This window comes from Lipotes vexillifer, unplaced genomic scaffold (genome assembly GCF_000442215.2).
Source record: "Lipotes vexillifer unplaced genomic scaffold, Lipotes_vexillifer_v1.1 scaffold382, whole genome shotgun sequence".
Classification (NCBI taxonomy): domain Eukaryota; kingdom Metazoa; phylum Chordata; class Mammalia; order Artiodactyla; family Lipotidae; genus Lipotes; species Lipotes vexillifer.
Genome location: NW_006780611.1, coordinates 7,997,480 through 8,020,527, shown reverse-complemented (window position 1 = coordinate 8,020,527; position 23,048 = coordinate 7,997,480). Strand labels below are relative to the sequence as shown.

The following is a 23,048-nucleotide window of genomic DNA, read 5'->3' as shown; positions in this document are numbered from 1 at the left end:
CCACAAAAAAAAAAAAAAGAAAAAAAGAGTGTTCTTGCAAATGTCGGCAACACTTTACAAGAGTATATAATATATAAATCAATAATTCCTTGTGAAAGATGTGCAGCCACTTTCACAATCCCGTCCACGTTCACATCTGCAGGAGCAACCCAAGTTCGTGAACCACTTTTCTCTTGATGACAGTGCTTTGGAAAAACTTTGCTGAGGCCACACCTATAAAAGGTTTTTTTTGTTTTGTTGTGTTTTAAAGATTCATTTATTTATTTATTTATTTTATTTTTAAATTTTTGGCCGCATTGGGTCTTCGTTGCTGCACGCGGGCTTTCTCTAGTTGTGGCGAGCGGGGGCTACTCTTCATTGTGATGCGTGTGCTTCTCATTGTAGTGGCTTCTCTTGTCACGGAGCATGGGCTCTAGGAGCGCGGGCTTCAGTAGTTACGGCACGTGGGCTCAGTAGCTGTGGCTCGCGGGCTCTAGAGTGCAGGCTCAGTAGTTGTGGCGCATGGGCTTAGTTGCTCCGCAGCATGTGGGATCTTCCTGGACCAGGGCTCGAACCTGTGTCCCCTGCATTGGCAGGCAGATTCTTAACCACTGCACCACCAGGGAAGAGTAAGAGTATTTTTTTTTTTTTAATTTTTGTGAATAGGCAATACTTGCACATGGTTCAACATCCTTGATTTGGAAGATAATTCAGGAAGTAGAATCCACAGGACTTGACTGGGTGTGAGGAAGAAGGAATAGGGAGGACTCTGTGGATTCATGGATGGTCCCCAGATATCCAGCGGGACAAATAGAGGGACATAGGAATAAGAAACACAAAACAAAAGGTATAGATCCTGGGGAAAGCGGGCAGGGATGAACTAAGGCTATTGTGCCAGTGGGTCATATGGGTAGCATCTCGACCGGACGCAGCTGATGGATTCACCTTGGGTAATACCGTTCTTCTCCTATTCTTGTGCCACTCTCTAGGGGTCTCCTTTTTGCAATCAGGATACCTGGGAACATGGATTAGTGATCAGATGTTTCGAGGTGAACAGAGAATGTCTTAAAGGAGCTGGACGACCCTGTGAGACATTTCCTTCTGACTATGGAGAGGCCAGTGTGGTAGCCCAGGAGCAATCGCCAGGCTCTGGGCACTGCTAATCACTTTACATGCAGTGATCTCATTTTCATTCTCCTAGCAACTCTCTGTGTTAGGTAAGACCTTTTCCCTTTTAGAAGGAATGACCAGAAACATCTAAGGTGTATTGTGTACTTACTGTATGCCAGGCACTGTGTTAAGCATTATTCATGAATTATCCTGTTTAGTCTTCACAGCAGTAAAGTAGGTCTAATCAAGAAATCCATTTTCCCAATGAGGAGCCAAGTCACACAGCTGCCAAGTGACAGAGCCGGAATTTAAACCCAGTCCTGGCTGACTTCTTACCTGCCAGGCTCTACTGTCTGGTGTGTCTCCCTTCCCCACTCTCTCCCACCACCCAGCCACCGCACCGTTCTTCAAGAATGCTCTCTTCACCTACACGTAGCACTCCACAATCGATTAAATTTTCATTTGATTAGGCTAGATATAATCCAAGCTGAAGATTCAATTCTGTGTTTTTGAAAACATCTGCAGTTTCACCTTGATTGCCTTTTGTGTTGATAACATTCCTCCAGCTATTCCCAATAGGACTGACTTCAGTGTCATACTCAGGGTAAAGCAGGAGTGCCATGCTTCAGAATTCCCCATTCACAGCAGGCAGAGCCTTCCCTTCCGGGCAGGTCCATGGCCCCTGACTCCTCTCTGCAGAATTTTCTCATGAGATGTTCCTCAGATCTTCCTTGATAAGTTTCCTATACTTAGTCCCACAGTATTTGGGGCTAGATGGGCCAGGGTTGTTTGAATGCTGTTTAGCCTCAAGCTGCATCCTCTGCAAAACTAGGCAAATCTTTTCCCAAAGGTCAGGAACTCTTCAAAAAATCGGATGAGCCACCTCCCACGATGAAGTTACAGGCAAAATTTCCAGGTGTTGTCCACATTTCTTTCCTCTGTCCTCTTTACTGTGAATGTGGGTATAAACTGTTAAAGATAATTGAATCATTCCTGAAGGCCAGTTCTGACCTTAGCCCAACATGGTGAATCCATCCTGTAACAATTTTAAGGTAAGTTGGTACTGTCCTTTTCAATTTGCCTGGTTTTCCACTGCAGTTTGGGGTAAATTAGGCCTGAAATCACAGGACAGAATTCATCCTTGCTGGCAACCTGAGTTGCTTCATTAAGATTTTCACTCCTAGGTTTTTATTTATTCTCCTATTCATTTAAAAGGCAATAAACAGCATCAACAAAAACCAAAGTATCCTGGACGATAAGCATACATCACCTAAGGACCATGAGATTTGAAATATGTTTAAAAGCTTTTAACTATCTCCATAGATACTGCTTTGGGGGTTTCCTTGGGGAGATCTTGCCACCAATTTACCCAAGGCCAAACACAGAGGAATCCTGTAACCTGTAGGAATGTGAAAGAATGCTGGCAAGGCCCTCCTCTGCAAAACTGTTATCACACACACATTTTATTTATATGCAAGCATTTTCCTTCATCGTTACATTTTTGCTTTTTTCCACCCTTACATTACCTTTAGCACAGTATGTTTTTGCTTTTTTTCCCTAATTACGTTATCTTTAAGGCACTGCCTAAACACGGTCTTTTTTTAAGCTGGTTTGAGAGTGGGTTAAAAGAAACACCCTAAAATGTCATCAGGTCCTGGATGCAGTTCAGAAAAATAATTCAAGGCTCCTTTGGTGAGAGTGCTAACTGGTAGGGGTAATGTGGATACACGGTGGGTAAGAAATGCATTTAGATCCGGTATTAAAACATCTTCCCACTGCTGTGATTTTTGTTCCCTGGTTATCAAAATAATATATGTCCATTGTCAAAAAACTGTAAAATTAAGAGAAAAAGGAAACAACTCGTAATTGGTGTGATTTTTGGATGTGAGCCCTTCCCTTTGGGAAAGTGATGGAGAGGAACGCACTGTCTCTGGCCTGGAATACCGGGCGGCGGGGTTTCCCCTGCCTGGTAAATTCAACCGGCTTCGGAAGTCAGGCCGCCAAAGGGCCCGGGGCGCAGGGCCATCCCCATGGCGTTCCCATTCGGCCACCTGTGCGGCGACTTGTCGTCCTCCCCGAGTAGCTGCCAGCCCCGTCACCCCCAGTTCCCACCGATTTCCTACGCAGAGACCCAACCCAGACACAGTCCCCCGTAAGTGTCCACCGACTGAAAATAGATACCGAGCCCGCCACTGACCCCCCCCTTCAAATCCTCCCCTTTAAAGGGAGCCACCGGGTGACGCCGGGGGAGTTTGCGGAAGCGCCAACCGCGTTGGGGCCTTGGGCGGATCCCGTGATTGGAGCCGGCCCCGCCCCCGGGTCCTCTTCCCCCATTGTGTGAGCGGCTCGGGCCCAGGCCCCGCCCACTGCCACCTCCCTCTGGAGGCCCAACCCCTCCCCTTTTTTTCAGCCCCCCCCTTGGCTCATTTCCGGCCGCCGCTGCTACCGCTAGCCTGTAAGGAGGATTCGGCAGAGGGAAGAAACAACAGCCGCCATCTTGTTTGTGTGCTAGGCTCGGGGGGGAGAGAGGGCGAGAGGGAGCGGGCGAGAGTGGGCAAGCGGGGTGCCGGGCTGAGTGCGAACTGCGGGCAGGGGGCCGGGGGCGCACGGGTTGAGGCGCCCCCCAGCCCCCTCCCGCCGGCACACACCCCCACCGCGGCCCGGGAGCAGGGCCGGCGTCGACGCCTAGGGGGGACCATTACATAACCCCGCGCCCCGCGGCGCCTTCTCCCGCCGCCGAGGGCGGCCCCGAGCGGAGCCCCGGGGGGCGGGCGCTCCCGGCATCTGGCTGCCGGGGGTGGGGGCCGTAGCGGCGGCCGTATTTATTTATTTTCCGCGGGAGGGAGGGCGAAGGAGGAGAGCGCGGCGCGAGAGGAAGCCGCCTGCGCCGCCCTCCAGAGCGGGGCCTCCTCGGTGGCCTCGGCGTCGGCGCGGGCCGGCGGCGCTGCTCGGCCCGGCCCCCTCGGCCCTCTGCGCCGGCGAGCTCCGCGCCCGGCGTCCTCGCCGCGCCTCCGCCGCCCGCCGCGCGATGTGAGGCGGCGGCGCCAGCCTGGCTCTCGGCTCGGGCGAGCTCTCTGCGGCCATTAGTGGCCGGTGCGGCGGCGGCGCGGAGCGCGGCGGCAAGAGGAGGGTTCGGAGGGTGGGGGCTCAGGTCCGGGAGGGGGCACCGGGAGGAGGTGAGTGTCTCTCGTCGCCTCCTCCTCTCCCCCCTTTTCGCCCCCGCCTCCTTGTGGCGATGAGAAGGAGGAGGACAGCGCCGAGGAGGAAGAAGCTGATGGCGGCGGCGGAGCTCCGAGAGACCTCGGCTGGGCAGGGGCCGGCCGTGGCGGGCCGGGGACTGCGCCTCTAGAGCCGCGAGTTCTCGGGGATTCGCCGCAGCGGACGCGCTCGGCGCATTTGTGTGCCTGTGCCCTCCTCCGGGCCTGAGCTCAGGCCCGGCCCCTCGCACTTGCCCCTACCTTTTCTATCGAGCCCGCATCCCTCTTCAGCCACCGCGATCCGGCGAAGAGAAAAAGGAACTTCCCCCACCCCCTTCGGGGGCCGGCGGAGCCCCCCAAGCCCACCCCAGGGATCCGGGCGGGGACCCAGGCCTGAAGAAGAGATTTCCCGGGGATTCTCGTTTTCCTCGCCCGTATCTCCGAAAGAATTAAAAATGGCCGAGAATGTGGTGGAACCGGGGCCGCCTTCAGCCAAGCGGCCTAAACTCTCATCTCCGGCCCTCTCGGCGTCCGCCAGCGATGGCACAGGTTAGTCTTGGGAACCCTGGCCTTCCACCTCCTCCTCAATCTTTTCTCCTCGCAGCTTTATTCGACCATATTTTCTTTCTCTTTCTTCCTAGTTCTCTGCTTCTTGATTGATTTTAAAGGTGTTTGTTTGAATGAGGTAGCTGGTCGAAGGCGTCCAGTAGCCCAACCATTTTCTTTGCTTCCTAATACATTTATTGCAATACTATGTCATATCGCTATGTGTTCTGGAATTAGAGCTATTGAGTGGTGCCTCAGAAATGGTCTTTATCGTTGTTCCCATTCAGTTTAATTTTGGAAATGCCAGTGCATTTGAGTGTAAGGGCCTTTTTTGCAATTTTACTTTTTCTGTTGTTGATAAATGAGGAATCGTGAATCCTTTCTTCCTGATCGCACTTGTCCCGTTTCCTCTGCTTTCTACTCTTCAAGAATTTCTCTTTACATAAGATTCTCTGTTGAGGATGAGGATATAAAAAAATCTTGGTTTTATTTATTTGTGTGTGTGTGATCCAGGATTTCAGGTTTGACGTGAAGTTAAACGTCAAACCCAAAATTTGGTATGAATTCTTTTATCTACCATTCCCAGCTTTTTTGCCGCCCCCCCACCCCCATTTGCTTTAAAAATCAGTATGGAGCGCTGTTCATTTTCCATCTCATTTCTTTGGTGCCAGACCAAAACGTCTGAAACTCTGGGGTTTTTAGATTGGGAGAGAGCACAGAGGCATTTTCTTTGCAGTTTGCAGTTACTTTCTCTTTGGGGAGGGCTGGATGCGGGGCTAACTGATTTTATGGAGTTATGTACTTGGAAATCAAGATTAAAAGTTGAAAGAGTCCCAATCATGAACTGCAAACATGAACTGATAATACAAGAATTTTAAATGTGCAGTAGGTTTTGTATTTGTGTGTTTTGTCTTTTTTACACTTTAAACATATGTGGAGATCCAGATTTCAGTTTAAAAAAGCTCTTCAAATTTTTTTACTTCACTCATTTGTGGACTAGCCCTTTTGTCAAGAGAAATTCAGGGAGACTTCTTTCCATCATTCCCTTCTTACAGTTAGTTTGATGCTATCCTGATGGCCACCGACCTTCTCTTTTGCTGTCTTAGTTGTTTGAGGTGCCAGGGTAATGAAGATGAAGAATGGCTGGCCATCTGACAGTCTACAAGATGTTCCCCCTTACTACGGAGCATCTCTTTAACTCCCTGAGAAAACAGGCTCAACGTCATTCCTCCATCTGCCAGTGAGAGTGCATAATGGAGTTAAATGTACCCTTTGAGTTTGTAGAGAACTTCTAAAGAAGCATGGTTCTAAGTAGGCTCGTTTCTGTGAGTGAAAAACGTAAGGATATGGCAAATGCTTTGGATTCTTTGCTTTTATAAGAAAGATGTATTGTGAGTTTAAGGTAACCTGCAAAGATTGAGGATTTTTGCAGAGTTCCTCTGCTTCAGGCTTGTAACGTTGGCAGTACATGAACTTTGATCTGTCCTCATTCCTTGAAGTTTCTGTAGTCTTCAGGGATTTTTTTTTAAAACCTGTGTTTTTTCCTCAGAATTCATACACATATGGAGTATTGTATTCCTTTGTACTTACTAAAATGTCACTTGGTAGGACTTTTAGATCACCTTTAGACACATTTTTCACCTGTAGATTTTTGTTTTGTTTCTTTAGGTTTTGTGTATTGTGGAGGTTTTTGCTCTTTAGTTCTTGTGTAATATGGTAATGGATTTTACATTTGAGTTAGCTAGTGGCTGGGAATATTGTAGAGAAAACTTTTTACTTGTACTGTTTTGATGACTCCTGATTTGAACAGTTTAGTCTTAGAGTAATGCAAGGTCTGAAAGGAAGGCTGTGCTCTCTTGTTCAGATATCTCTGTTCAGGTGCACTGCTGCAGTCTCCATATTTGATCTGTGTATTTGGTAACTTTAACTCATTTTGGTACTGTCTCACCTGACTAATGCACAGAAACTGTTTTGCTACTTGAAATATCTTTGAATAATTGTAACAGTGCCAAATGTATCAAGTGGGTTTTTATAATAAAAAACCCTCAGCACTGAGATTAATTCAGTCTTAGTCCTAAGAGTTTATTTTTCTTAAATTTTGTAGTGTAGGTTGATTTTTGTGCCCCCACCCCCCTTAAGATTCTACTCCAGGAATTCTTCGGTATCCAATTTTTAATGCTAACCAGTTTGGATTTTTTGATGGGGGAAGGGGAGAAATAAGTATTAAGAATGTACTGTCCCCCTGTGAACTTCAAGTTGGGCACCATTACATTTTGATTTTTATTTGCATCTAGCACTGTGTAGTATAAGTTTGCAGTCAACTTTTAACAGAGACTCTTCACTTTTTAAAACATTACATTTTAAACTTGTAATTTCTACATTTTTACTTCTGAGTTGCCGCATATTTTGTAAATGTGAATGTAAGTTATTCTTTCGTACTTGATTAATTTTATTTAGAACTGTTCAAAATTATCCCAAAATTCTAGACTCCAGAAACTTTTTTTAAATGATTGAGGCTTGCAGTTTTAGTAGTGTAAGTGTACCTGCCAAGAGTGTTTGCGTGTTCCAGTTTTATAGGAAAGAAAATTGGAACCCAGTTGGGTCGACATGCTAAACTAAAGTGTTTCAAAACAAATTAGTGCTTAAATCCCAAAATTTGATTTTCTAAGGTTATCCACTGATGCAGAATAAAAATGACTTATTTAATTTTCAAAGATTCTTCTAAAAAATTTCTAGGTTGATAAAAATAATTTGAATTACATTTAAGTTTTACATGTTAGAGTGGGGAGAAAGACTTACCACTTTTGCATTTTTATGTTCCTGTTTCAATCTTTGCACTTGATACATTGAAAATATTATTTAACTTGGCATGGTTAGATCAAAACTGTTTGAGGAATCAAATGCCTTTCTGTCCTGCCACCTCCACTACCACCCCATCGTAAAAGCCATTTGCAAAAATGTTTTTGGTAAAATTATTGACCAGAATAGTTAATACATTGTCCTTCAAATATTTCTTGAACCTGTTTCTGATAATCACCTGAGTGATGGAATGATGAGGATGATATATTGCCTTCATTGATCACAGGACATGTTTCGTCACTGCTTTGTAAACACTTGATGCTGTATGGGCTGAAAGAACAGACTCTGGAAAGAGGTGTGACAGCATTAGGATCTGGCATATTTAGTAGGGTAGAAGATTCTTCTGGTCTTGGTATGGTTTTGTGGCCCTGCTTTGTACTCATGTGTCAAAATTGTCTTGGATTTTATGCCCATTTTCATTTTGAAGGCACAGGGCAGATATATCTGCATTTTGACCACTAGATTAGTGTACACAATAGATTTTTTTGTGACAAGAATCTTTTTTAAACATCTTTATTGGAGTATAATTGCTTTACAATGTTGTGTTAGTTTCTGCTGTATAACAAAGTGAATCAGCTATACATATACATATATCCCCATATCTCCTCCCTCTTGCGTCTCCCTCCCTATCCGACCCCTCTAGGTGGTCACAAAGCACCGAGCTGATCTCCCTGTGCAGTGCAGCTGCTTCCCACTAGCTATGTTTTACACTATCAGAACCTTTTTTTTTAGATTTCATGTATATGTGTTAGCATACAGTATTTTTTCTTTCTGACTTACTTCACTCTGTATGACAGACTCTAGGTCCATCCACCTCACTACAAATAACTCAATTTCATGTCTTTTTATGGCTGAGTGATATTCCATTGGCAAGGATTTTTTAAATGTCAGTTTACTTTCTCAACACCATTGTGTCTTAGTGGTTTGTCATGTAACTAGAATATTTTTTTTTGGAGATCATTTCTTTGTTAGCTCTTAAACCTGTGATACTGTGTTTTAATTTTATTTTTCGGGCATCAGCGTTTACGTGAGAGTTCTGCTTCTGAAGTTTCTGAGTTACCGCTCTTTGGTCCAGCGAGGTATTGCCGATCTCTCTGCTAAATTGCAAAACATTTTACTAAGTGTCTCGAACTCTGGCAGTTGCTTACTCTCAAGGCTTTGTAAGTTCATTTATAGGGCTTCAAGAAAGCTATCTGTGGTGGATAGTAAGTTAAGGTGACTTGTTATGTTGTAAATCTTGTATGTGTTACAACAAGGGTTCGCTTTTTCAGCTGGAGTTCATATTCTGTTACAGAGGTAAGAAATGTATTCGCATGTCCAGTGATTGGATGATGGGGAGGGAGGAAAAGGTTTCTGCCTTGGTCGCGACATTGTTTTCTCTGTTTTACTTTGCTTTCTACCTTTTCCTTAGTCTATTCTATAAAGTGTGGGGGGGGGGTTAAAACGAGAAGTTGAAAATTAGTGCCTAGTGGTGTTTTTGTAAGGACATTAAGTGGTAAATAAGAAAGAAAAAGAGTAGGAAGAATGTTGCAGATACAAGTGGAAGTATAAAATGCTTCTTCCTGGTATATTTACAAAAACAATTCAAGAGTTATTCTGCCAGTTCTTACACCCAACAATGGAAAAATAAGACAACTTGTTTTGTGTGTTTTTGAAATTTTAGGGTCCCTCTTTAGAGAATTTCTGAAGTTGAATTTTTTTTAGTGTGGCAAGCATTAGAGAAATTAATTAATGGGCAAGTTGAAACTTAAATTATGCCACGTGTAAAATATTTAAAACATTGGCTTTTGCAGATGATTTTTCTTCATGAAATGGATGGTAATTTTCTTCTGAAATTTTAATGGTAAAATATTTTATTGCTCAGGTCTCAAAAAATGTTTAAGAGAATAAACATTGAGGTTTTAAGCCTCTTCTGAACAATTTGGATATCATTTGATTTTAGATGTAGATCTTTTTGTTTTCTTTTTTAAGATTTTTTTGATGTGGACCGTTTTTATTTTTTAATTTAATTTATTTATTTTTGGCTGCGTTGGATCTCTGTTGTTGCACGCAGGCTTTCTCTAGTTGCTGCGAGTGGGGGCTGCTCTTCATGGCGGTGCATGGGCTTCTCATTGCGGTGGCTTCTCTTGTCACAGAGCACGGGCTCTAGGCGCGCAGGCTTCAGTAGTTGTGGCACACGGGCTCAGTAGTTGTGGTACACAGGCTTAGTTGCTCTGCAGCATGTGGGATCTTCCCGGACCAGGAATCGAACTCGTGTCCTCTGCATTGGCAGGCAGATTCTTATCTACTGCACCACCAGGGAAGCCCGTGGACCATTTTTAAAGTCTTTATTGAATTTGTTACAGCATTGCTTCTGTTCTATGTTTTGGCTCTTTGGCCGCAAGGCATGTGGGATCCTAACTCCCTGACCAGGGATCAAACCCGCACCCCCTGCATTGGAAGGCGAAGCCTCAACCACTGGACCACCAGGGAGGTCCCTAGATGTAGATCTTTTTAAATAAATGCCCCAAAAGGCAATTAGGAGTAATTTAGTTGAGAGAGAGTATGAAATTTAAACTGCTGGAAAAAAGTGAGTGGTGAGAGAATTTGTTTTGGAGTCAGACTAGTAGAGTTAAAATCCCAGACCTGCCTTTATTACCTGTGAGCCTTGGGCCAGTTACTTAATCTCTCTGTCTCAGCTTCCTCACCTGTAGTACCCACCTTGTAGGATTGTGGTAAGGAATAGTAAATGAGAATTCTCTTTGTCAAATACTTAGGATAGTGCTTGCTGCAGCATAGTATGTTTTCATTAAGTGTTAACTGTTTTTAACTTTACTGCTAAATATATCCCAAAAAAGCAGTGCTGGATTTTTTTAATGGGTATACAGATAGATTGGGTAAAGAGAAAACAAAATGTGTGAAGTTGAGAGTGGTCTTAAAAGTAAGGCTTACAGAGCCTTACTTTTAAGGTGCAGAGTTAGCGTATACATCATCTACTCAAAGATTAAGTTTTTTGAGAGTATAAGAATATGGCAGCAGAGGTTAAAATAAAAGTATATATATTGTCACATAGGGGAGTCTTGTATGTGTAAGTAATTGAAATGAACATAAATACTTAAGGCATAATGAGAAATAAGAAAGATTGTTCTTATTGGAAATGCTCAAGATAAGAATGGCTTTTTTCTAAAGAATCACGTGGTTGAGCATTATTTTTTATTTGTTTATCTGGGTCTCTTTTTTTTAATCATTTTATTTATTTTTGGCTGTGTTGGGTCTTCGTTGCTGTGTGTGGGCTTTCTCTAGTTGTGGCGAGTGTGGGCTGCTCTTCGTTGCGTTCTGCAGGCTTTTCGTTGCAGTAGCTTCTCTTGTTGCAGAGCTCGGGCTCTAGGTGCGGGCTTCAGTAGTTGTGGCATGCGGGCTCAGTAGTTGTGGGTTGCGGGCTCTAGAGTGCAGGCTCAGCCCAGGCTTAGTTGCTCCGCAACATGTGGGATCTCTCCGGACCAGGGCTAGAACCCGTGTCCCCTGCATTGGCAGGTGGATTCTTAACCACTGTGCCACCAGGGAAGTGAATTATTTGGGTCTTAAAAGAAGACTTTCTTAAAGGAGGAGGAAGAAAAGTAGAAGGGGCAATGCAGAGCTTTTCAATATTTTTTGACCACACCCAAGTAAGAACTACATTTTACATGGAGAACCAGAGACCCTGTCTCAGCAAGTGAGCAAACAATATTTATCCTACCTAGCCTTACTACTTATAATATACTCTGATATTTTCTATTGCATTTCATGTTTTAAAAAGTGGTGGTTGTGGGCTTCCCTGGTGGCGCAGTGGTTGAGAGTCCATCTGCCGATGCAGGGGACGCGGGTTTGTGCCCCGGTCCAGGAAGATCCCACATGCCGTCGAGCGGCTGGGTCTGAGCCATGGCCGCTGAGCCTGCGCGTCCGGAGCCTGTGCCCCGCAACGGGAGAAGCCACAGCAGTGAGACGTAAACGCAAAAAAAAAAAAAAAAAAAAAAAAAAATGGTGGTTGTGACTCACTGTATTGATTTCATGACCCACTATGGCTTGTGACTCACAGTTTGAAAAATACTAGTTTAAAAGAGTTGACAAGCTGCCAGTTGTCCTGTATTGGACCAACGTCCTGTATTGGACCAACGTTTTCTGTATGCCCAGCATTTCATCTCAAAACAGGGAATACTCTGGTGATCCAGAAAGACATGGGCCCTTCCTTCCTGGGGTTTGTAGATAAGGGGAAAGAACAACATTCAAGTCTGATGTGACCAGTGTTGTATACGTACAGTGTACAGTGTTGTATTTAAACAGTGTACAGTGGGAGAAACGGGTACCTAACCTGTAGCTACTGTTGCTCTAATGGCTTTTTTTGAGGAAATCGGTGTCTGATCTTGGGATTTGAAGGATAAAGGGTTTCTAAGAGTGAGCCCAGGTTGAAAACAAGAGATGGTCTGTCATGGAATCTGTAAATTTCATCTGTCTGGGGGATAGCAAGAAATATAACTGTAGAGGTGAGCAAGGGGCCAATCTTGCAGGATTTATTGGAGTTACTGCTTATTGGAGTTTAGATTTTTTTAGCTCTTTTAAATGGATGGACAGAATTGTACCTTAGATGATTGACTAAAGTGAGGAATGGTTTGGAAAGAAACAGGGGAGAATAGGCAGGGAGACCAGTGAGATGACTCTTTCAGAATTCCAGCTGTGATGAGGGTGGCCTGGATTAGTACATGGAAAGAAGTGAAAAGGTTTGAGAGAGCATGGGTGGTCAGCAGAACTTGGGGATTAATTAGTGTCAGGATATTGCCATAGAGGAATCAAGGGTAATTCCCAAGTTTCAAGCTTGGGTAGCAGAATTGGTGAGGATGTCATTTATTCAATACTTAGAGAAGTGTTTGTGTATGGATATGGATGAGGGGAGGGGTTGTGATGAGTTAAATTTGCATATTTTGAAGCTGTGTGATTCTCCTGAATTGGGTAGTCACTATTTTCATTTGGAGCACCTTTCATTCGAGCCAAGAAACATTGACTGACTACCCACCAAGTTTTAGGTATTTGGAATGTAAAGATGAATCAAGGTGCAGTTTCTGCTCTCAAAGCCTTTAGGATCTGGTGGAGTTGGTAGTACATGTATCCACACAGCTTTCCCATGAGTTATACTCTGATAAGGTTTTTTTGTTGTTGTTGTTTTTGTTTTTTTGTGGTACGCGGGCCTCTCACTGTTGTGGCCTCTCCCATTGTGGAGCACAGGCTCCTGACGCGCAGGCTCAGCGGCCACGGCTCACGGGCCTAGCCGCTCTGTGGCATGTGGGATCTTCCTGGACCGGGGCACGAACCCGTGTCCCCTGCATTAGTAGGTGGACTCTCAACCACTGCACCACCAGGGAAGCCCTATTCTGATAAGTTTTAAATGTTTTAGATAAAGGCAGAGGATAGGGATTATTTCTGACAGGATGGGTTTGGAGTATTGGGGGAAAACTTCATACAGAAAATGTGTATTAAAATGGGAGTAGGAGAGCATGACTTACCTTTTCTTAGAAGTTGGGAATTACCTGGTGGTCCAGTGGTTAGAACTTTAACTGCCAAGGGCCTGGGTTCAGTCCCTCCTTGGGAACTAAGATCCCGCAAGCCATGCGGTGCAGCAAAAAGAAAAGGAGGGAAAGTTGGAGTGGTATTTCAGGTGGAACAAATACAAGTGGTTTTCATGTGACTGGAACAGACCATACGGTGGAATGTTTTCATGGGAAACAGATGGAAAAGGATTTTAGGGTCCTAATATGGAAAGACAAATATGCTAAGGAATTTGACATTCGTCTCACCATCTGGATAAAAATTTTATGAGAAGAGTGACATGGTCAGGGAAAGAGTAATGCTAGTGACACTGCACAGGATCAGTGGCAAGGAGGGAACCTAATGGCAGGAAGACTTAGGGTTTGTCATTTATCTCTTGAAATGCACTTATCATTTGTCTTTGAAGTTTTTGGTAAATTGTAGTTAACAAAGTGAATTGTTTATTTTCTTAAGATCCAAGTTTTGTTTACCAGTTGTCATGCATGTAGAAAATGTAGCAGATTTTTTTTTAAAGTCACGCTCCCCTTTCTCTTTACAGATATACAATTTCTAGGAGATTTTTTCTTTTTTTTTTTAAGAAATGGTACGATAGTGTCACCATCTAGGATCCCCTGTAGGCATTCCCTTGGAGCAAACCCCAAATAGGCAAACAAATCCAACCCTCACTGCAAAGCTTCTCTCAAAATGTTACTATACTCGGGCTTCTCTGGTGGCCCGGTGGTTAAGAATCTGCTTGCCAATGCAGGGGACACGGTTTCGAGCCTGGCTCGGGAAGATCCCACATGCTGCGGAGCAACTAAGCCCGTGCGCCACAACTACTGAGCCTGCTCTCTAGAGCCCACGAGTCACAACTGCTGAAGCCCACACGCCTAAGAGCCTGTGTTCCGCAACAAAAAGAAGCCACTGCAATGAGAAGTCTGCTCGCTGCAACGAAGAGTAGCACCCGCTGCCACATCTAGAGAAAGCCTGCGTGCAGCAACGAAGACCCAACACAGCCAAAAATCAACCAATTAATTAATTTTTTTAAATGTATATTTTGAAAATTAACCTGTACTTTTGCCCTTTGGCTCTATTAGCTTTCACAGTTCACCAGCTGCCAACATGCATAGCTATGTGATCCTGAGAAACTTAATATTGATTATCATCTTCGATCAAATTTGTATATAACCCACAGGTTGTTACCAGTTGTTTTTTGGTTTTGTTTTTTTTGGCTGCGTTGGGTCTTTGTTGCTGCATGCAGGCTTTTCTCTAGTTGCAGCGAGTGGGGGCTACTCTTTGTTGCAGTGCGCGGGCTTCTCATTGTGGTGGCTTCTCTTGTTGCGGAGCACGGGCTTCAGTAGCTGTGGCTCATGGGCTGTAGAGTGCAGGCTCAGTAGTTGTGGCACATGGGCTTAGTTGCTCCGTGGCATGTGGGATCTTCCCCGACCAGGGCTCGAACCCGTGTCCCTTGCATTGGCAGGTGGATTCTTAACCACTGTGCCACCAGGGAAGCCCTCGTTACATTTTCGTAGTGTCCTTCAAATTCAATATTGTAGTTTTAAGTGTTTATGCACCTTTACTTCCTTGATAGGTGGGTTTTTTATGATTAGATTAATTCTGCTTCATCTACATAGTATTAAATACCATTTCTGAAATAAAGTACTGGATGAAAGGATGGTTATTTTAACCTGATAAATTCATGAAATTTACAAAATCGCCTCATTTTAAAGGCCACGGTGTTGTAAAACGTCATACTTTGTTAAGCACCCCAAACAGCTGAGTTAATGTAAGAGTAGAAGTGCCCTAAACCAATAAGGAGAGATATTTTGTAAGATTGATAGTTTTCATGTCTAACCAAACTGTTTTCAGAATTATTAAAGTTCTGTAGATTTGACTTCCATCTCTAATCCTTATTTTTTTTAATCTCAGATCTCTGCCCACCTCATCACTCACCTGGCTCCGCCTCCTTTGAATTACTTCAATTGCTGTGGCTCAGCTTGAGTTGTTCACCTGTCCTCCTTTTTTCCACTCTTCACTTCTCTAGTTCCTACTCGTCCTCTGGTCTCACCACTGGGATGAAAGAAAGGTTTTGAGATCTGGAATGTTCATTTTTTTAAAAAGCATTTTTAATGCCACAGAGAAAACTAACTGAAAGGAGGAGAGTTGATGGATGAATTCTGTCTTTTAAGCGGATACTTGAGAATTGACTAGTTTTAGAATAATTCGTATGGGTATTTTGCTTAATGTACACAGTTTAAAACCCATCTGAGTTTTTATTTGAATTCAGCTTACCTGAAGTACAAAAATAAGCCTGTTTATTCAGCAAATAATGTTTGATCCTTCTAAATGGGAAAAAAATTTGTAACTGAAAGAGGTACCGTTATGCAGTAGAATTAGATTTTTTTTTTTTTTTTTTTTTTTGCAGTACGCAGCCCTCTCACTGTTGTGGCCTCTCCCGTGGCGGAGCACAGGCTCCGGACGCGCAGGCTCAGCGGCCATGGCTCACGGGCCCAGCCGCTCCACGGCACGTGGGATCTTCCCGGACCAGGGCACGAACCCGTGTCCCCTGCATCAGCAGGCGGACTCTCAACCACTGTGCCACCAGGGAAGCCCTAGAATTAGATTTTGAGCCAAAATTATTTCAGTTCTGCATCCTAGTTTGTAACTTTTTAAAATCTTTTGTTTATACTCAGTGCAGTATTGGGGATTATATTGTTAGTAATCCTAATTTTGAAGGTTATACTTCACTTATATATTTCATGGTGGGGAACATTTGTCTAATTTCTCATGTATCATGGAATTGTCTTGATCTTTTGATTTTTTTTGGAAAGGCTAAGTGAGTTTAGTATTTATTTTACAAGAGATGATGTAGCTAAATCTGCTGTGAAGACCACAGAACTAAGAAGACACCAAGGGTGACCTACAGAATCAGTATGTAATAATGAAAGGATATTTTGACTCAATACTAGTTTCCCACATGCTCAATCCAAATTCGTTTTTGTTTAAATTATCACATTTCTAATACACAGTTCATTGGATAAACCTAATGTATTATGCTAAACTTTTCAAACAGATTTAATTCCGTCCTGTCAGTCACATGTCATGTCACCGTGTTTGGACTGAATGTACACTCAGATGAAGAAACTTTCTTTTTTTTTTCTTGTTTTGCCCGCTCTGCACTGCACCAGTAGCTTAGTTTCCTGACCAGGGATCAAACCTGAGCCCCCCCTGCAGTAGGAGTAGAGTCTTAACCACTGGACCGCCGGGGAAGTCCCGAAGAAACATTTTACTCAAAGTCATTTTGTATTTGTGCATCTGGGAACCATATATGGGAATTTGTCAATAAACTATTTGGTAGAAGTAGCCTGCCAATGATGTTAATTAGTTGATATTTTAGAAAGTAAGCAGGAAACGTCTTACTGGAGATAGTGTGAGTTTGTTCGTTTCAAGTTGTTTCTGATACTGTCTTGAAATGTTTGTCATAGGATAGTTTAAAGGTAATGGGATAAATTTCAGATTTGTAAATGTCTAATCAAAGAGAAAGGGGGGGTCAGCAAATCAAATATGTAAGAACTCACCTTAATATCTAGAAGAAGTACTCGCTGTCATTTACTTTCTACTTCCTACTTCTCAGTCCATTGCAGTCTGGCTTTTGTTGTTACCTAGTTTACTAAATATCTCCTATTACCTATATTTAGTGAATTTTCTGCCGAGCATGAACACCACTAACATTTCCTTCTTGGAAACTGATTTCCAGGATTCCTGGTGGATGGGCTGGGGAATGTTGAATTTTAGCATCCTTTGCAGGTTAAGATCATGTCCCTTTAAAAAAAAAAAAAAAAAAAAGATCATGTCCCTTAAATACTGGCATTTCCAGTGGTCCCTTTAATGTCTGATGGTGACTTAAGCTCCACATTTCTCTCTCACATTGCCATGTGTTCCTCTGATTGCCCATACGGATAACTGTACTCTTAGGTTATCCAAGCCAGAAACTTAGGAGTCATTCTTTTTTTCTCTCCTTAACTCCCTAACTCTAGTCAGAGAGTCTTTTTTTTTTTTTTTTCTGTGGCCGGGGAGCCTCTCACCACTGTGGCCTCTCCCGTTGCGGAGCACAGGTTCCGGATGCGCAGGCTCAGCGGCCATGGCTCACGGGCCCAGCCGCTCCGCGGCATGTGGGATCTTCCCGGACCGGGGCACGAACCCGTGTCCCCTGCATCGGCAGGGGGGGGGGCAACCACCCCCCCCCCCCCGACGGCCCCGCCCGCGAGGCTTTTTTTTTTTTTTTGGAGGTCCGGGAGCCTCTCACCACTGTGGCCTCTCCCGTTGCGGAGCACAGGTTCCGGATGCGCAGGCTCAGCGGCCATGGCTCACGGGCCCAGCCGCTCCGCGCCATGTGGGATCTTCCTGGACCGGGGCACGAACCCGTGTCCTCTGCAGCGGAAGGCGGACTCTCAACCACTGCGCCACCAGGGAAGCCCTAGTCAGAGAGTCTTTTGATTGGCCTCTTTGATGCCCCTTTAGCAGCAGCCTCCTCACCAGTCTCTCTGACTCTATAGATTTGTCTGTCCAATTTATTCTTCATTTTGTTTGTTTCAGTAGACTCTAAGAAATGCAGATTTGTTCATATCATATTTCTGCTTTAAATTCTTTAGTATCAATTTTCTCTCTACAGTAAAAATCCCAAGCTATTATGTGTAGGATCCTCTAGGTTGCTTCTTTTATTTGTTGAACACGTAAATTTTATTCAACTGATCTGAACTAATCCCTATGAAGAGCAAGTTGAGATGGGGGCCTGAGAAGGTGATTTATTTGAACCTTTATTTTTTTCCCTTTCCTTGAACAAAAAGGAAGAACCTGAGGAGCTTAGTAAGAGGGGTGGATTGAGGCTGGCCAGTACTAAAACCCACTGTTCAGTAGGATTTGTTTGAATTATGGCATTTAAGTTTCTAATTATTTTTCCCTTGCATCTTCATACATATTGCTTTTAATTTGAGACTTGCTTTTCTACTAGTTTTAGACCATTGGGTTTTATTTGCTATTTATGACAAACTGGTTAAATACATAGTCTCTTATTTTTAGTAGCCTTTTTCCAATATGCTGCTTGTGAGCTTGCAGCCAGGTTTTTTTTCTGGGAAGCCCCTTGCAGAAGGCCCTAATGGGGAAAGATTGGAAATTTGATGGCTAAAATAAAATCCACATATTAGGTTTTTGAGCTTTAGTATTCTTAATCCTACCAGTATAGAATTGATTATTTACAATTCGAGTAGTTTTTCTTAGTCTGGAAATACTTAAATTTTGTTTAAAAAATTGTTTTCTCAGTTTAAAAATGTTTAGAAAAGTTATAGTTCTCATAATGTTGAATAATCTAAAACAGCTGCTAAAAACGAAGTCTGTTTGCTTACTTACATAGAAAGAATATTCGACTGGGATCCAGGGACTTTATAATAGAGTCCATATTCAATAACAAAATAGTACAGTCTTAGGGAAGCTAGTGATGCATCAGTTACTGCATCTATAATATGAGAGAATCAGTAATTTTCAAACTTGGCCCTCCCTGGGAGGGGCAGTGTTCTAAGAGGCCTGAGGAATATCCATCTTCATTCTCCCAATTCCTCCTCACCCAATATGGTTCTGCTTTTTATTCTGTCTGTGTTTCCAAATTAAACACTACTAGATGATCCTAAAGGATCCTTTGCTCTGTCCCACCTGGTGTATATAACTTTTAAAAAGTGGGTTAATAAATTTACACATTATTTATAGACGCATAATTTATGTGCTTTAGAATCTATTAAAATATTTAAGACCCATCTCATTGGTTCTTAAAACAACTCCATGAAGGAGGTAGAATAAGTTTTACTGCCTTCTGATAGAAGAAGTAACATGAGCTCACAGTTGGAAAGTAACTGGTAAATGAAGTCAGCTTGTAGAATTGGGTTTAAATCCAGGTACTTGGACCCTTTGAGCTGTGCCAGGTTAGATACCAGTGATGGCTGATGGCATTTAGGAATCGTAAATGTCCAGAACTTAGAGGCACAATCAAAACAGCTTAGGAGTAATAATGACAGTCAGTGATATCAAATGAAATAATAAGGTCTGCTTAATCATGGGTCAAAGTATATATGACTTTTTTATATAATCTTCCAAATCTAATTAATATAGTCATTGAAAATGACAAGTTTTAAGGAAAGGTTAAGGGAACTTTTATAAATTTGTGAACCGCCAGTCAGATATAAATAATTATAGTATGCAATTGCAGAATTGCTGGAAATGTTTATTATCAAATTTACTCCTTGAGCATGTGCTAGGTGCTATGGGAAATGTAAATATCTGTTAAATGAGACCCTTATCTTTCAAATACTTATGATTTGGTAAAGAAGTAAGATGCACACAAATACTTAGCTATAACAAAAGATAGAAGATACAAAGTACATAGTTGAGGTTGTAACAAAGTGAGCCATCTTAGGAAATAGTATTTGAATCTGTCTTTGAGTTGAAACCTGAGTGGATCTTTTGTAGTGGACACTACAATTAAGTCTGTTGAAAATACAGAATTGCCATTAAAAAAACAACCCTAAAACCTTTATTGTCAAGGTCTACCAATGCCAGCCTTCTTGTCTGCTTCATAATGGAGCCTAACTTTGTAATGAGATGTTAAATGTTTTGCGTAATAAACATGAAACAACAGCCAAGTGCAGCAGATTTGGCTGTAGTACAGGTTAAATTAAAGTCCTCAAGACTAGGGCCTGGAGTAAGACTTTGGTATTACTGAAGTTGATTTCTCCTCAATGGACTCTATATATGTGGCTGTTAACTACTTCTGAGGTTGTTAGAGGATTAATGAGAATAATACAGTTATTGAGGAGCCACAGAGACTATGCCTGACACATTGAAAGTGCCTGATAAAAATTTGTTCTCATTATTATGAGCTAGTCTTATCTCCTAATAGAGTGATGATTCCACTAAATAATAATAGAGGTAACATTTTCATAGTGCTTAATATATGCCAGGCACTGTTCAATTACTTATATTAACTCATTGAATTCTCACAAATAACCTATGAAGTGGGTACTTTTCCTGTTACACAGAGGTGGAAACTAAGTTCTTCTGTGTATACTTTAGAATCATCTTGTCTGGTTCTTGGAAAAACTGTTAGAATTTATTGATTGATTGATTGCCATGTTGGGTCTTCGTTGCTGCACGCGGGCTTTCTCTAGTTGAGGCAAGTGGGGGCGACTCTTTGTTGCGGTGCGCAGGCTTCTCATTGCAGTGGCTTCTCTTGTTGCGGAGCACGGGCTCTAGACATGCAGGCTCAGTAATTGTGGCTTGCAGGCTCTAGAACGCAGGCTCAGTAGTTGTGCACAGGCTTAGTTGCTCTGCAGCATGTGGGATCTTCCCGGACCAGGGATCGAACCCTTGTCGCCTGCATTGGCAGGGGGATGAATAACCACTGCACCACCAGGGAAGTCCAAACTGTTAGAATTTTGATTGGCATTGCATTGAATCTAGATCAATATTGGGGAAGCTTTGAAGTCTTTCTATAACATTGAGGATTTGTACCTAGACACTTGTGATTTTGTGATGTTATTTATTTATGTGGTCTTTTTTTGGCTGCTTTGGGTCTTCATTGCTGCACACAGGCTTACTCTAGTTGTGGTGAACAGGGGCTGCTCTTTGTTTTGGCCTGTGGGATCTTCCTGGACCAGGGCTCGAACCCCTGTCCCCTGCATTGGCAGGCAGATTCTTAACCATTGCACCACCAGCGAAGTCCTGTTTAGGTGGTCTTTAGTTTCACAGTTAACACATATTTTCTAATAACGTTGTCAGATCTTTTTTCCCCTATTGTGTTTTTAAAAATTGTTTCTAATCATTTTTTGCTCATGTATAGAAGTGCAGTTTAATTTGTCTGTATTTGTGGTATGTTCAATCACCTGGCTACCCTCTCACTATTTCTACTTCTTTGCCTTGGGTTTTCCATGTTGACAGTTACATCATTTGCATACAATAAGTTGTGTTTCTTCCTTTTCAATCTTGACTCATGAGTGTTTATTATATTATTTCTTTGGCTAGAGACTCCAGTTCACACTGAATAGAAGTAGTTGTTATGGGTATCTTTGTCTTGCTTTGATGCTAAAGAGGCTACTTTTAATGTTGGTCCATTATCCATATTTGCTGTCAGTTTTTAGGTTTTGGAAGAGACCTTTTTATCAGTTTAAGGAAGTTCCCATCAGTTTGTTTTTTTTTGTTTTTTTCTTTTTTTGTTTTTTGGCGGTATGCGGGCCTCTCACTGTTGTGGCCCCTCCTGTTGCAGAGCACAGGCTCCGGACACGCAGGCTCAGCGGCCATGGTCATGGGCCCAGCCGCTCCGTGGCATGTGGGATCTTCCTGGACTGGGGCACGAACCCGTGTCCCCTGCATCGGCAGGCGGACTCTCATCGGCAGGCGCCACCAGGGAATCCCTCTGCTGGAGTTTTTAAAAGCAAATCCCGGACTTGTCATTTCAATAGAAATACTTAAATATATGTCTCTTAGGACTTATTTTAACTTAACTATGCTATTGTCATACCCAACAAAATTAATAATTTCTTAATATTACCCACTATTCAGTCTGTATTATCCTGATTCTCTTAAAATGTATTTCCAGTTAGGTTGAATCAGGATCCAAACGAGGTATGTTTGGTTGTTGAATGATAGCAGCTTCTCTCGTTCTCTCTTTTTTTTTCCTTCCCCCTTTTATGCCATTGATTTGTTGGAGAAGCTAGGACACTTATCCTATATAATTTCTTTTTGATTGAGGTTTATTGAGTATTTTATTTTATTTTATTTTTTATTTTTGCGGTGTGCGGGCCTCTCATTGTTGTGGCCTCTCCCGACGCGCAGGCTCAGCGGCCATGGCTCACAGGCCCAGCCGCTCCGCAGCATGTGGGATCTTCCCGGACCGGGGCACGAACCCGTGTCCCCTGCATCAGGCAGACACTCAACCACTGTGCCACCAGGGAAGCCCTATTGAGTATTTTATGAGGAATTTATTCATTTTTCTCTCTTCAGTTTTTTTGTGTGAAATTGATTAGTAGGACCACTTTCTCTTTTTATTGTCTTTTTTCCTTAACTTTCCCAGAAGTTTATCTTTTATTACTCTCTTCAAGGAACCAAATTCTGATTTTGTTAATAACCTCTCAGTTATATCTCCATTTTTCTATTTTGTTTAGTTGCTTTTATATTTGATCATCTTCTTCTTACTGTTCTTTTTTTAACATAATAACTTGGATACTTGTTAATTTCAAGCTTTATTTTCTAACATAAACCTTTAAGTTTTGAAATGTAGCATTTTTATTATTTCTCAGTTTGTGATTTCTCCTTTATCACTTACGTATGTGTGTATTTTTATTTTTTATTTTTTATTAATTTTTTAAATATTATTTATTTGGTTGCACCGGGTCTTAGTTGTGGCAGCCAGGCTTCTATAGTTGCAGATCGCCAGCTCCTTGGTTGTGGCATGTGGGCTCATTAGTTGTGGCTTGTGAACTCTTAGTTGTATCATGTATGTAGGATCTAGTTCCCTGACCAGGGATTGGACCCTGGCCCCCTGTATTGGGAGCACAGAGTCTTAACCACTGTGCCACCAGGGAAGTCCCTGTGTATTTTTATTTTATTTTATTTTTTATTTTTTATTTTTTATTTTTTTTCTTGGCTGTGCTTTATGGCTTGTGGGATTTTAGTTCCCTGACCAGGGATTGGACCCAGGCTCTCAGCAGTGAAAGCACAGAGTCCTAACCAATGGACTGCCAGGGAATACCCCATGTGTATTTTTTTTTAACCAGTTTT

General features: G+C 42.7%; 1 protein-coding gene across 1 annotated transcript in view; it reads left to right on the top strand.

Moving 5' to 3' along the window:
• The first annotated feature begins 4,344 nt into the window (after nucleotides 1–4,344).
• EP300 (EP300 lysine acetyltransferase) overlaps nucleotides 4,345–23,048 on the top strand; it is a 73,136-nt gene continuing 54,432 nt past the window's right edge. Inside the window, exon 1 of the mRNA XM_007453979.1 lies at nucleotides 4,345–4,835. Within this exon, the coding sequence (XP_007454041.1) occupies nucleotides 4,742–4,835 (94 nt within the window). The 5' untranslated portion in view covers nucleotides 4,345–4,741. The remainder of the gene's footprint in view (nucleotides 4,836–23,048) is intronic.